General features: G+C 44.9%; 1 protein-coding gene across 1 annotated transcript in view; it reads right to left on the bottom strand.

Moving 5' to 3' along the window:
- Positions 1 to 14159, bottom strand: part of LOC135825239 (uncharacterized) — a 90362-nt gene that overhangs the window by 30292 nt on the left and 45911 nt on the right. The window contains exons 16-22 of the mRNA XM_065337975.1: positions 12258 to 12418; positions 11340 to 11484; positions 7736 to 7905; positions 6644 to 6961; positions 4663 to 4790; positions 3471 to 3636; positions 1954 to 2081 (exon numbers count right to left, since the gene is read on the bottom strand). Coding sequence (XP_065194047.1) covers positions 1954 to 2081; positions 3471 to 3636; positions 4663 to 4790; positions 6644 to 6961; positions 7736 to 7905; positions 11340 to 11484; positions 12258 to 12418 — 1216 coding nt within the window. The remainder of the gene's footprint in view (positions 1 to 1953; positions 2082 to 3470; positions 3637 to 4662; positions 4791 to 6643; positions 6962 to 7735; positions 7906 to 11339; positions 11485 to 12257; positions 12419 to 14159) is intronic.

Genomic DNA, 14159 nt, shown 5'->3' with positions numbered 1-14159 from the left:
TGTAGTTTGAGCACTCTGGCGCAAGAGCGACGAGCTATCTTAATGCCTGTGGTGCCTCCTATGTACCATGGCTGGTAGCTCGGCCTATTTAGCTCGTAGCTGTACTGATGAGGCCTTTATGGCCGAAACAGCTTGCTGTCTACAGCATTGGGTACAACTCTAAATATGGGTCTCTGGGTTGTGAAGCACACATCATTATGTTTCAATTGCGTTTCGCATTTTATAAAAACTCAGATTTTTCTTGAATTTCTGTTCTCCTTTTTGTCTTTGTACTCGTCTTGGCATTGCATAACATCAGACGTCACAATTTGGGTTAGAAATTTCAGTAACACTCGCCACTGTCCCACTGCACTGTTCCGCTGCTAAAAATAATTATGATGAGGTAGATGCTTGCTAGGATGCATTGCCATTATTTTCTCTCGTCCAATTGAGCGTAAGCACGCTCACAATACTAGTTTGTCACGAAGACCAGGACAGAAGAAATGGAATCTTTTTTTCTTTCATCATAGCCACATGACAAGGTACAACGAGACACTCAGTAAGTGATCATGGGGCGCATAGTGTACAAAGCGCTAAGATTTGCAGTTGCAGTGTATTTCCTGATCGACCGCTAACACAGTATACTAACCGGTTGCTCTGTAAGTGAAAACGATTTTTATAACGTCATTATTCATGATATAGCATTATTCATGATATACCATTGAGCTGGTACAAATTCACCGTGAACTGACTGTTCGAGTAAAACTTCTGACTACGGAGTTCTTTCTGGAAGTGATGACAAGAGACCTGCCTGCTGCTGGGAGAAGTGTGTTGTTTTCGACGGCAGGGTGCCTCGATAGTGCACTCCAAGATCCAATTAATGACAACCTTAATTCTTACTACTCAATAGTTGCGGGGGGGGGGGGCGAGGAGGAGGAGGAGGAGGGAAACGACTGAAGAAAAACATGACTCCCACCGTCATGAATGGAATCAGAGACCCTTCCCTTTAGTCCGGCTAAACGCTGAGCACACAGCTATGGTCTGGATGTCACACCAACATAGACCATTGAACAATTTTTTTCAGATTGCGAAACTCACGCTTTCTGGAACACTAAGCAATCACCCTGTCGTTTCAGTGCATCGCCTGTTGAGCATTTGTCACATTTGTTCAAGTCTCATTACCATTGTCTTTTGAAACTCGGATGTTGAGCCAATAACAAATGCAGAAAGGAAAAGGACATATGGAAACGAGTTAAGAGTTGGAAGGCTGTCGGTTAGCGTGACGGAGATGTGTTGAAGCTAGGTGTCAGGACATCGAAGGTCGGAATACTCTGTCAGTTTTGTGCTTAGTTGTTGCACTTTCTGACTGTATAGAGTATCTGGGCACAGTGATGGAGAGTTACTCTTAACTCGTTTCCATTATGTCCTTTTCCATTTTACCATTGTCTTTCGCTATTATTTTCGAGTTGCTTATGTGACCATAGTAAAAAAAGGAAAAAGAAAAAAAGACGGTGAGACACATCACTCACTGTATCCACATAATCTCTCTTTCTCTCTCTCTATCTCTCTCTCTCTTTCTCTCTCTCCCTCTCTTTCTCTCTTTACCTCTTTACCTCTCTGTGTCTCTGTCTCGCTCTTTTATCTCTCTGTCTCTCACTGTTGCTCTCTGTGTCTCTCTGTCCCTCTCAGTTTGTCTCTGTCTGTCTTTCTCTCTGTCCCGCTGTTTCTCTCTCTGTCTCTCTGTATCTCACTGTCTCTCTCTATCTGTATGTTTGTATCTCTCTGTCTCTGTCTGGCTGTCTGTCTGCCTGTCTGTCTGTCTGTCTCTGTCTGTCTGTCTCTTTCTCTTTCTCTCTCTTCATTCACCGCATGGTGTCCTGAATGGCATAAGTGAGAGTGGCAATCCGGCCACAACTGCTTAAATGCATCTAATGGTAATAGTAGTAAAATGGAGTCAAGAAGCAAATAACATACCTTTGTCCATAATATGTTCAACGACGGTACTGACGGTTTTCCTGAATATGTCAGCACAACCGTCATGTTCACTGGCTGCTTGATTTGTACAGTCTGCACTGCATTCAGAGCACGTCCAACTGGTAGATCTGCAATCACCAAAATATAAAATTACTTCACTATAAAATTACAATAATGATATCGGCGTATTACGAAGTTTGTGGAATTGACTGAATAGGAGACAGGAAGCTTACAACAACAAGGGAAACTACAAGTTTCAAGCTATTTACCATCGTCATTAGAACGAATTTCACAAAAAAAGGTCTTGTTGCTTGATCCTCAAGTGAAATGCAATCTGTGAAATATTTGGAGAAATGACATGGCAAGAGTAGTACCCATTACAGCTACTTCGAAGTAAGTGATACACTGAGTGCAGAAATAGAGGTTTACTGACACCCCTGTCTCCATTAGTTAATGTGGTGTCCCCTCACCTTCCGTCTCTGTTTTTCTTTCAGCAATGTATTTCTTCTCTAAGCAGTACTGCTACTCTGTGCACACGTTTCTTGCGCCGTTTCTCTTCCGCGCTCTTCTTATCACCTTCCTACACCACCGCATTGCATATCTACTCACTCCGCTGTTTGTCGCATTACCCTTTCTGTTTTTACCCTGAGGATGGGCCATGCCAGAAAATTTGGTGAAAAGGATGATGACGTATGCAGCAAAGAGACCGTATTTTGAGTGTTTGCATTGCGGTATCCTAACCTGTAATGTGCAAATGTGCAAATTATGTACAAATTGTGCAAAGAATTCCATTATAGCTGGAAGGCTGCTGGTTTGCGCACTGGAGATGTGTTAGCGCTCCTGAAGTAGGTGTCAGTTCGTTGACTGTCTCAGTAGCCTGTCAGTTTTGTGCCCTGTTATCGCACTTTCTGACTTATTGTCTTGTCACCGTCGTGGATAGTTGCTTAATAAATCGTTTCCATGCGATTTCTTCTATTTTAATTATCTTTACTGGCTCAGTATCTGAGTTGAATTAGAGAATAGAGAAGAACTTTACGTCTGCGCGCAAGAAGCTGCACGAAGCTTCAAGACTTCTTATTACGGAGGATTAGCAAGACGAAATTTGCGTTGGCGTTTGCAAACATTTTTCAGTTCGCGAACTGGATTGCGAACTTTCGCATTTTTCGTTCGGAAAAGTAGTCGGAACACGAATCGCGGATTCGTGTCAGGGCAGTCATAAATTAATTTACCACGCTGTACTGTCTGTACACAATGTACGTCGTGTCAACGTCATGCATGTGCGAATTCTGTTTGCTAATCCTTCTCATAACGCGAATTCCGTCACTGAGTTCTACTTTCCTTGGAGAGCGAACGCGAACGCGAATTTCGTCTTGCTTATCCTCCGTAGTAATACTTCAAGGAAGTTTTTTTATATTACTTCTTGTTGCTACTTCGACTGCATCAGGGGGTCAATGTTATCACGAAAAATGTAAAGGTGGTGAAACTATACGCTAGGATTAGAGCATTTAGCAACTCACCTTGCACAGAGATATTGAACTTCACATGGATGTATCCAGCAAGGTTGCCAAGTCTAGCCACGTAAGTTCCAGAATCACTGAATTGCGCGCGGAGAATAACCAGTGAAAGGTTGTTACGGGACAGCACATGTCCTGGTGATAAGCTCTTCCAATACGGATCACCATCCTAAGAAAACAGCCATGCACACAGTAAGAAAATGATGCAAAACGCTCTCGGCTACCGGCGCTGTACAGTTGAGCAGGTAAGAACACAATCACATATTTACTACTGGGTAAACCACTGCACAAGAGATGGGTCGACAACATCAGAGAAGACCTCGAACCTCTGAATGTGCCGATTCAGGAATGCCTCAACCTCGCCACCAACAAGCAACTCTGGTTAACGATCATTGACAGATGCATGACCCCGTATGATTTTTTTATGCGGGCTATATGCGACCTGTTCATACTATTTTTACTATTATTATTTACTGGTTTGAGGGAAAGAGACAAACGGGAAAAGTCTGAAGAAAAAATTGACTGTCACCACCAGGACTCGAACCAGGGACCCTCGCTTGTAGCCAGCGATGCTCTAACCACTGCGCTATGGTGTAGTCGTCATCCCAGCAGAGACCCTTCAACGTTTTCTTCAGACTTCGTAACTCACACTTCCTGTTAATCCACACAGGCGGGTGGGACGCAGCCCTCACTGTACCCACACACTTCACGTACAAACTAGCACGCGGGGAGGCCCAAGTCATAAAATATTTACCGGTTTGAGGGAAAAATACAAACGGGAAAAGTCTGAAGAAAAAATTGACTGTCACCACCAGGACTCGAACCAGGGACCCTCGCTTGTAGCCAGCGATGCTCTAACCACCGAGCTATGGTGTAGTCGTCATCCCAGCAGAGACCGTTCAACGTTTTCTTCAGACTTCGCAACTCACACTTCCTGTGAATCCACACAGGCGGGTGGGACGCAGCCCTCACTGTACCCACACACTTCACGTACAAACTAGCACGCGGGGAGGCCCAAGTCATAAAATATTTACCGGTTTGAGGGAAAAATACAAACGGGAAAAGTCTGAAGAAAAAATTGACTGTCACCACCAGGACTCGAACCAGGGACCCTCGCTTGTGTAATGGGTTATTATTATTATTTATTATTAAACCACTGCATGACGTGTTACTGGAGGTAGTAGACATCACGCACCTTTGCCCAAGTAATGTTCCACAGCGGAACAGCTGGATATCCGTAATCCGTCAAAAGAACAGTCATATTCACTTGCTGGCCAGTTGTCACCGCCTGGTGTGCGTTCTGCGCCAGTCCCACTGGTAAAACTGCAACGATCCACACGCAAGTGTAAAATGCAAAATTATCAATACAGGAGAGGTGGAACGGTGTTTCTGCATACACTAAGTCCCTGGATGCAAATCCCTACAAGGCTAATCAAGGTCAATTGATCGGCTTCTTCGTTGTCCTCAGGATATATCATGTTGTTATGGCTAGTTTAGGTCGATTGTTCATTGCAAGCTGTCACCTTTGAGCGCAAATGAATTCATATTGCCTACATTGCCTGTAAGCATTTGGAAGAAGATACTAAGACTTAGTTTCTCTGTTGCTCCCTGGTTCTTCTGGTTCTTCTGATAATTATTTTCAGAATGGCTCAATGTAAGTCTACAAGTTGTCAGCGCGTTTCAATTTCAGAATCCATGGGCTAAAACATTTTCGGCTGAGTAAGACTTACACACTGTACTGGCGCTGCCTGTACCATCTTTTTCAACGACGTACCTTGCAAAATAATAATTTCAACTGCAACAAATTTCAGGCCTCTGGGGCCTCGGTTCAAAATAGGGAAAATATATGAGACTTTCAACATCACCAATAGCAGGCTTGGGGGATCGATTATGTTCTCACCCTTGGCACTATTCACACTTCTCACACTTAAAAACTTCTTACACTTCTACATTCGCTCGTACTTGACACACAGCTCCCCGCACCCAAGGGACCATCCGAATGACTACTGCGTACTGTCCATTTTTTGCGACGAATCAATACCTACCAACGATCACCTCGCGTGTGCCTTTTGTTTACAAGTACCGGTACGACAGATTGATTGAGAATAAGATTGAGAATGGAAATTGATATCGGTCAGTGTTGTGCAATGGTATCACATTAACTCTGATTGTCGAGTTTCTAATGGTCTGATGGTACTAATGGACCCTAGAGCATTATTTTTTACCTGAGTTACAAACCTATCGCCGTTGTCTGTTATTCTTGTTTTATTTTTTGATCTTTCGAATAGATCCCGTGCATTGAGTAGTCCTTTCCCAAAGGTGCTCTTTTAATTCGAACTTAGTGCTTTTCGCGTCCCTCAAAATGATATTATGCTGAAAAAGTGTTCTTTTTTCAGTGAAAATGGGCAAAAAGTGTCTTTTTTCAGTGAAAACAGGTAAAAAGTGCTCTTTTTTCAGTGAAGCATAGCCATGATACATGTTCAGAGATATGAACCCAAGCTGAGAAATGAATATGCAGTCTTCCATTTATGGGTTCACGAAAGGCAAAACAGGAAGTAAAGTTCAAAACCCCCACTTTTTACAGCATTGTGTACACCGGGTACAAGCTTCACCAACTTGTTGCCCCCAAAAAAGCGACGCGCCAAGGCCCATCGAGCACTCGGAAACTGTAATCACATGCATGAGCAGAAAGATTTTGGCACTTTTTCTGCCAAAAAAGCTCAAAAAGGGCGATATTCACCAAAAAACACAATAAAGGGCAAAAGAAACGGGCTTTTCCAAAAAGGGTCAAAAAGGGCGAAAAAAGGGCGAGCACCTTTGGGAAAGGGCTAGCATTGAGCACCTATCATCGAACATGAGTTATGTGCCTATCGCCTGCTGTCTTACATATGTTTTACATTTTTTTTCCTCTCTGCCCACTCTGCCTCTCTTTTGGCACATGCGAATACGTGGACTTACTGTTGCCGTAAACGCGGACGTGCGTATAACAATAATAAGAGCATGTTTTGTAGTTCCTTGGTACTCGTCCTCCCTGTAAAATATCACTCCGAGTATATCTAGATTCACAGTACATGTGTATGCCGGCAGGACTGATGTTTCAATGGTCTTTAGACCATAGAGATACATGTGATTGTGACACTCGCGGAATGTGTTTGGGTAAGAACTGTTTAACTTACCATGCACTGTGATAGTAGCCTGTGCACTTGATTCATGGGTCGAAACGTTATTACTTGCAATGCAGCTATAGTTTCCAAGACTGGCATTGAAGGATACATCCGTAATCGCCAGTGTCGAGGAGGAAATATATTTACTACTGTACTGAGCCAGGCTGTTCGGTTCTGTGTTAACTGAGTATAGTGCAGGAGCCAGTGGGGTACCGTTAAATGTCCATGCTATTTGTGGTGCAGGCTTGCCATGTGCAGAGCATGTAAGTGACACATTGGATCCCTGGTTTGCAATGACGCTCTCTGGTGGTACGGAGATCTCAATAGTCCCTGCAGAAGACACCACACAGAGATTAAAATCATATCATATATGCCCGTTGGCAGCAAGCAATCCCTGCTTGGTGAGCCCGCCATGTCCAGTATAAATATCGCACGTGACTAGCTGTAATACAGAGAGTTCATAGTTGGGTGTGGTAGTGGTACATGAAGTAGCAGCAGCAGTTAAAGGAGGAGCAGAATCATCAGCCATTAAGATGCAGCAGCCGCAGAAGCAGCAGCAGCAGCGGGAGCAGCAGAAGGAGCCCTAGAAAGTTGCCAACAGTATTATAAAGAGCAATAGCTGCAAGGCCAGATGAAGCAGCAGAAGCTGCAGTGGAGTGAATATTCGTAATACTGGGAAGTAGAGTTATTGTTACATACATTTCGCCTAGGTGTGTTTGTGCCATAGTCTAATGGCGTGCGCTGTTTGTGATGAAAGGCATCCCTAGCGCTGTCAGGCAGAATACCACTCCACATATATGCCGAAAGGGAAGGGAAAGGTAAGCTGTTGATGGCTTTTAGAGACATCAGGTTCATGACAAAGTGAGGTATCCTCTTTACAGTTTTCAGTGTTTCGACAAGATTATTATGACTAGATAACAAAATGTGCTGCGATCAGGAGAAAGAGTATCACGAACATTTTAGACTGTGTTCTGTCCAAGCCTGACCCTTCTGGAAATGTTCTCGCGCGGGCTTTGTGGTCAGGATATTTTAAAAGCAAGGTCATCCATTGATTAAGAGTATTGATTAAGAGTATTGTAGAAAAATGAATCATGTATCACTTACGGCATTCTACGGTTGCTAGCTTGAAGTCTGGACATGTGCGATTCACCACACCATCGTGACTACAATGCAGCAGATTAGTCTCATTTCCATCACAGTGAAGATTATCCAGAACTAGCGAGTAATTCGAAGTGATTTGTTTCTGACTGGTGACGGAATACACTCCCGCATACCTAGACAGCACAGTGGGAGAATGCACGGAAATCGATCCTAAAGAACTGTACTTCATTACATTAAAGGAGTCTTGCAAATGTACGATAATATGATAGAGACTTAGTCGGAGGGAAACACACTATCACACGAAGAGACGAAGCCAGTTGTAAATCCTTATGAGGCAAGCTCACACCATCATTCAGCCTGTGTACGTTTCATCACAATTCTTCCGCCGATATGCCGTATTAACTGACATCGTTGTGCTTCGTCACAGTATCACCATTGTACTGATTTGAGAAGTAATGGTATGAAAGGCCTCATCAGATCCACAATCAGATCTTTTCGTCTCTTCGTGCTGATGTTAAAATTAATAAATTTCACGGTTCGCGTGAGACTCGACTGGAAGCCGAGTTTTCCGCATCCGCCGTTCCGCCGTGGGAACGCCACCACCCTCTAGGATAAAGGCGCAGATGCGGCGCCTTAACGGTGGGGGGTGAGTAGATCAGACCCACCACCAAGTGGTCAAAGACCGAAATCCCATTGGCTGCATCCATGTTACCCTCGTGTCAGGCCACGAGTTCCCAATTAACTGTGGGTCGCAGCACGGCTGGAAAAATTCCTTCCGCTTCCGAGCAGGACTTGAACCTGGTACCCTCTGTTTCTCAATCATGATCTTAGACCATCCCACTATGCCTCCCTCTGTCGTGCTGATGTTATAATAATTATGGGCATTTCAGCTACGAGCCCTGCTGCTTCTTAGGTTTATCTGTCTGGCACTATATTATTATTATTATTATTATTATTGCAAATAACGCTGAGTAATTACACGAATGCATAAAAACCAGCATTTGCTTCCGGGAAGGATTCACAAACATAAGACAAAAACACCATCAATGTAACTGCACATACGAAAAGCAGCTTCTATTGTCAAGTTCGAGTGGCAATGTCAGAAAGACGGTAGACTGTTCGTGCACGATGTTCACCCTGCAGGGGATAAGTCAAGGACGCGGCTCGGCAGAGGAAGATGAGTGCCGCGGGGTGCCATTCCACCGTGACTTATCCCCTGCCAACTGCCGCAGCTGATTAAGGCCTCTAAGCGTGCCCAGGCGAATGCCGAGTCGGGCTAGGCAGTCCTGAGAAAGAGCTGAGAGGAGAGTTGTCCTGGGTCGGCCCAGTCGACCGCGCAGGCTCGCGGTGGCTGAAAACTCTAACACGCGCTGTGGGGGAGAGCTCTTCTGCATTCTCAGTACGTGACCAAGGAATTCCCAACGCCGTTGGTCAATCTCGAGCGAAATTGGTGCTGAGCCGCAGATGTCGTACAGATGCTTGTTGGTAATTGTGTTCGGGAACTTAACGGCACCCATTGTTCTCAGATGCCTTCGATGAAAGGTGTCAATCCCTCTGGTGGTGGCATCTGTGAGACCCCATGTCGCACAGTTCTACAACAGCACTGGCTTCACATAGGTATTGTACAGCGCAACTCTAAGCAGTAGTGAGGTAGACTGATGCTTGAAGAGTGCGTACAACGAACAGAATGCCTGGGTTGCTAGGGCCTTTCTGGCTTGGACATCTTGCGCTGAGCCTAGCCGTGATCCCAGCGACTTCGCATTTCTCCATGCTTCGGAACCACGCTCCTCCAGATCATCAGCCAGGTATATCTTTGTTCGTTCAGTTTTGGAGGTATTAACGGTGAGGTTATGGCTTGGGAGGGTCTCTGCACATTGATCATGAACGTCCTCTAGCTCTTGCTCATCAGTTCCAATGAAGTCTAGATCATCCGCATACTGCAGTTCAGGTGGTAGGATGTCGTCAGGAGGGGAGTCAGTCTGGCACTATAAGGAATGTATAATCATGTAGAGAGTAGCAACCTTGGACTTAACCCTTTATTACCGGATTACTTGCACAGCATGCACCAGAATTACGAATTTCAGCACAATTTCCAACTTCACCAGGTCATAACTTTGGTCTCCTTCACTTGATTTTCACAATCTAGGGCTCGTTGGAAAGCTCTTGGCGAGAGCAGCGCCAGGGTACCAAGCTCCATTATCCAGTCGCCACAAATCAGGCGCGGTAACACAGCAAAGTCGTCTCCAAGCCTGATATGCAAGCAAATTCGTCCCATCAACGCCATTCCACTCTCCTTCATCGCAGAACGCTCAAATTTGTTTGAGACGATTCAAACTTCAGCCGACTACGTCATTATCATGTGCTTAGTCGCTCAAAGAGCACACGAAAAGGGATTTTCCCCAAAAATGGCGAAGTGATCGATCAAAAATTTGAATTTGCCGAGATGAGAATACGGCGCGCGATATCTCAGGCGTCCGACATCGTAACTCTTCGGCGATTGTTGCATTGGATAGCTTGGAGTTTCTGCTACCAAATAGACCTTTCGATTGTTGAATTCGCACAAGAAATGATGGAGTTACGAAGATATTACTGGCCTACAGACTTTCGATCAAATATGATCGAAAGTCTGCAGGCCGGTAATAAAGGGAAATTAAAATCAGGGTTCACACATTTGTCAACTTTCAACGTTTAGACTGGAAAGGACATTGTGGATATTTGCCAACCCACCACCTTCCCTAATTCTGCTCAAACCTGCTCAGCAATTTCTTTACCCACACTTTTGTTTGTGTAGAAGAAGATTTTATGCCATTAGAGCTACATTTCTTCACACAAATTTCTATCCCTGTATACACAAGATAGGGCAGGCACAGTGGGTTGGTCAAAGACCATGATTGAGATACGAGAGGTACCTGGTTCAAGTCCTGCCTGGGAGCGGTTTTTCCAGCCGTGCTGCTACCCACAGTCAACTGGGAACTTGTGGCCAGGCACAAGGGGTACATGGATGCAGCTAATGGGGTCGCTTTCGGCACTTGTGCCAGTGGTTGTGAGACTTACCCACTCACCCCCACCGTTAGGCGCTGCATCTGCCGCTAGGGTTTATCGGGTGTTAGCGGCCGTCGTGAGTTCCCTTCGGGAACGGATACGATAATTTACTTTTTTTACTTTATACACAAGATTTCTTATGATTTTGGACTTGTATGATGAGCGACATTAGGACAGGACAATTGTTTCACAACCATGTAGAACAAGTACTTGAAGAATGCTCATAATACTGTGATTCGCTTTACGGCTGTCAATGCTTCACCTCCGTAATCACATCAGCTGAAGGTCAAGCAGCGTTGGAAATATTGATAACCTACCGAGTGATGGAGCAGTAATGCTGTGTATAATCGAGTTCCTTCGCAGTGTAATGCAAGTGGAAGGCCTGAAATCAGGACTTCGGATGGGCACACCCATTTCCATAGCGCTGCACATTCGAACAACTTCCGTTATTTCAACAGAAAATATGACTCGATATTGAGGGCATTGGAATGGGGTGTTTCATAGCACAAGTATAATTTACCAACTTTACGAGTTAATTCTCTACGCCGTCGTTTTTTCTACTTACTTTAAATTTCGACATACCGCACTGGCCTGTGCCAGTGTCCAGTTACTTGCACATACGCTCATCCATTGTCCATTTCCATCGACTTCCACTTGACCGCCATAGCCAGGCGTGAGTGGATCACCTACAATTCGGCTGGCGGTTGTGTCTAAGAGAAAGACACAATTGAGGCATTGGAAAATACGTAATTGATCGCTATGCACAGGGAAAGAAGTAGTTTGGAACTAAAATTGAACCTACGCCCATGCTGCCCTCATTCCATGGCACGATTGTCCAAATACCTGTGGTTAGTGGGGCCGCTGAAAAACACACCATTCCCCTTCCAAGAAGCGCTTGCAAATGGTACCTTTTGAGTTTATATGGTGAAGGCAGGGTCTAGAGCCGTCGGCAGCATGCTAGATGCCAGGAAGTGTAAGCACGTGACCAAGTAATCATAAGTGATAGTCTGAGATTTGCATGTATTGGTGTCTTTATCAGTGTGCATGTACTAGTATCACGTTCCTACGGACCATGTACCATTGGGTTTCTAGTGAATGGGTGATACATTCCTATGATAAGTATTTCGCATGTACATATACCACGTAACAGAATGATCGCACATGAATGCTGCAAAGATGCCTAGAGCAAGGCAGTAGTCCTCTCTGTCCTTGCAGCAACAGTTCTCTAGCGAATATCACACTCTTAGCAAGGAAACTGCAATCTAGATTATCCGCAAATGTTGGTGGATTGTTCGCATACCTGCCAGCCACCCTGATTTGCCCGCAACCGTTTCGATATCGAGGGTGGTAATAGGCACCCAAAGGTGCATCTGCCGCATGCCTCACAGCTACGTTAGTATATAAATTCATAGCTAGGTATGTCATTGTCCCTATCTCAGGTTTGCGTTCATCATACTACATTGGTGTGATGCCACACACTTACCGCAGTCCACTCCAACACTGTCGAACCAATACGGACAAAATGAGGATGATGATATTGAACACTCGAAAAGACTCTTCTCAGTTCCATTGCACTTTGGATGGTTGATATTGACAGCAATATGGCGTCCGATTCCAGTGATAGTCGCATTGGCACCAATAAATCTGCGAAGCAATATTGTAAAAAAGGTTTTTTCATGTGACAATCGCTCTATTCAGTTGCTATTCACTTCCATGCTCTAGATTGAATTTTTGGTTAATAATGATTTTGTAAAAACCACGCGTGCCCAATCAAGCTTGAAAATCCGTCCGCCTACAGGCACTATTGTATTGTTCTACTCAAATACATGATCAAGTAACGCACACACACACAGAGAATAAAAAAAACATTTCTTATATAAGCTTAGAAGTTGCGACTACGGCGGTAATAGTCATGAAGTTGATTGTTCCAACTAGGAACACACGCTTCTTGCCGAACTTGACACTTGACTGACTCACGACTGCCATCCGGAGCACACGAGGAGCACGTCGCACATTCCACTCGGCAAACCTGCAAGAAAGCACCACTCCCTGCTCAATACACGGTGTTTCGGGGAATTCACCCCCTCATCAGTTGAGCTTGAGTAGGCTGAGGAAGATTGTGCCCGAAAAGCACCACTTATATACTGCTCTCCAGGCCAAACCATCACCAGGGGTGTTTGTCGCGCTGGAAACAAAGCGTCTCTGTAAGTTTGTATCCCTGGTGATGGTTTGGCCTGGAGAGCAGTATATAAGTGGTGCTTTTCAGGCACAATCTTCCTCAGCCTACTCAAGGTCAACTGATGAGGGGTGAATTCCCCGAAACACCGTGTATTGAGCAGGGAGTGGTGCTGTCTTGCAGGATTGCCGAGTGGAATGTGCGACGTGCTCCTCGTGTGCTCCGGATGGCAGTCGTGAGTCAGTCAAGTGTCAAGTTCGGCAAGAAGCGTGTGTTCCTAGTTGGAACAATCAACTTCATTTCTTATACAATCACTTCAAAAAGAAGTATCATGTACAGTACATGCACTATACTTTGCACATGCCTGGCAATTATTTGTCAACATTGAAATGCAGTAGCATTACAAACTCACATCGTGATGCCTTAGCCCTAGCTTGTGCCTTGTTGCATACTATTACTGCATACTCTATCCCTGTTCTGCACTACATTAGCCATATTTGTATCAAACCTTTGAATTAGCGAATTCGGTAGCATTAGTTTTGAAGAAGTTGGTATATTCCTGCGTGTAACCTGCCAGAAATCCCCATGGAGCGTCTCTGTGAGTTTGGATTCCTGGTGACGGTTTGGCCCGTAGAGCATGCACTAATAAATAGGTGGTGAATATTTAGGCACAATCTTCCTCAGCCTACTCGAGCTCAACTGATGAGGGGTGAACTCCCCGAAACACTGTGTATTGAGCAGGGAGTGGTGATTTTCTGGAGGTTAGAGTGGAAGGTGGGTTGTGCGCCTTGGGTGCTCCGGACAGATGGATGGATGGATGAATTTGTTTTTATTATACCTCGCAAGTCAAACGGGCAATCATGCCCAATGTTACGGCAGTTGAGAATCTGTCAAGTGGCGCTGCCTGAACAAATGTTCAAGTACTCTGTTTGCAAGCTTTTTCACCCGTAGTCCCTCTCTCCGAACACGAGGAGGGAGCAGCAAGTTACTCATCATTCCTGTGTCCACCACTGCATCCTCAGCTAAGCGCATTAGCCATGCTGGAGCTATCCTGTGGAACCAGCTCCCAGACACAGCACGCCTCGAAAAAAAGCGCTCCACTTTTAAATCTCTATCTGCTGCGTTTGTTGAGCTGGAAATAGAGCATTTCTGTACGTTTGCATCATTGTTGCTGGTTTGGCATGAGAAAACTATTATAAGTAATGATAC

This window comes from Sycon ciliatum, chromosome 9 (genome assembly GCF_964019385.1).
Source record: "Sycon ciliatum chromosome 9, ocSycCili1.1, whole genome shotgun sequence".
NCBI classification, from domain to species: Eukaryota; Metazoa; Porifera; class Calcarea; order Leucosolenida; family Sycettidae; genus Sycon; species Sycon ciliatum.
The sequence above is the reverse complement of the archived record's forward strand: the minus strand, read 5'-3'. Positions and strand labels throughout refer to the sequence as shown.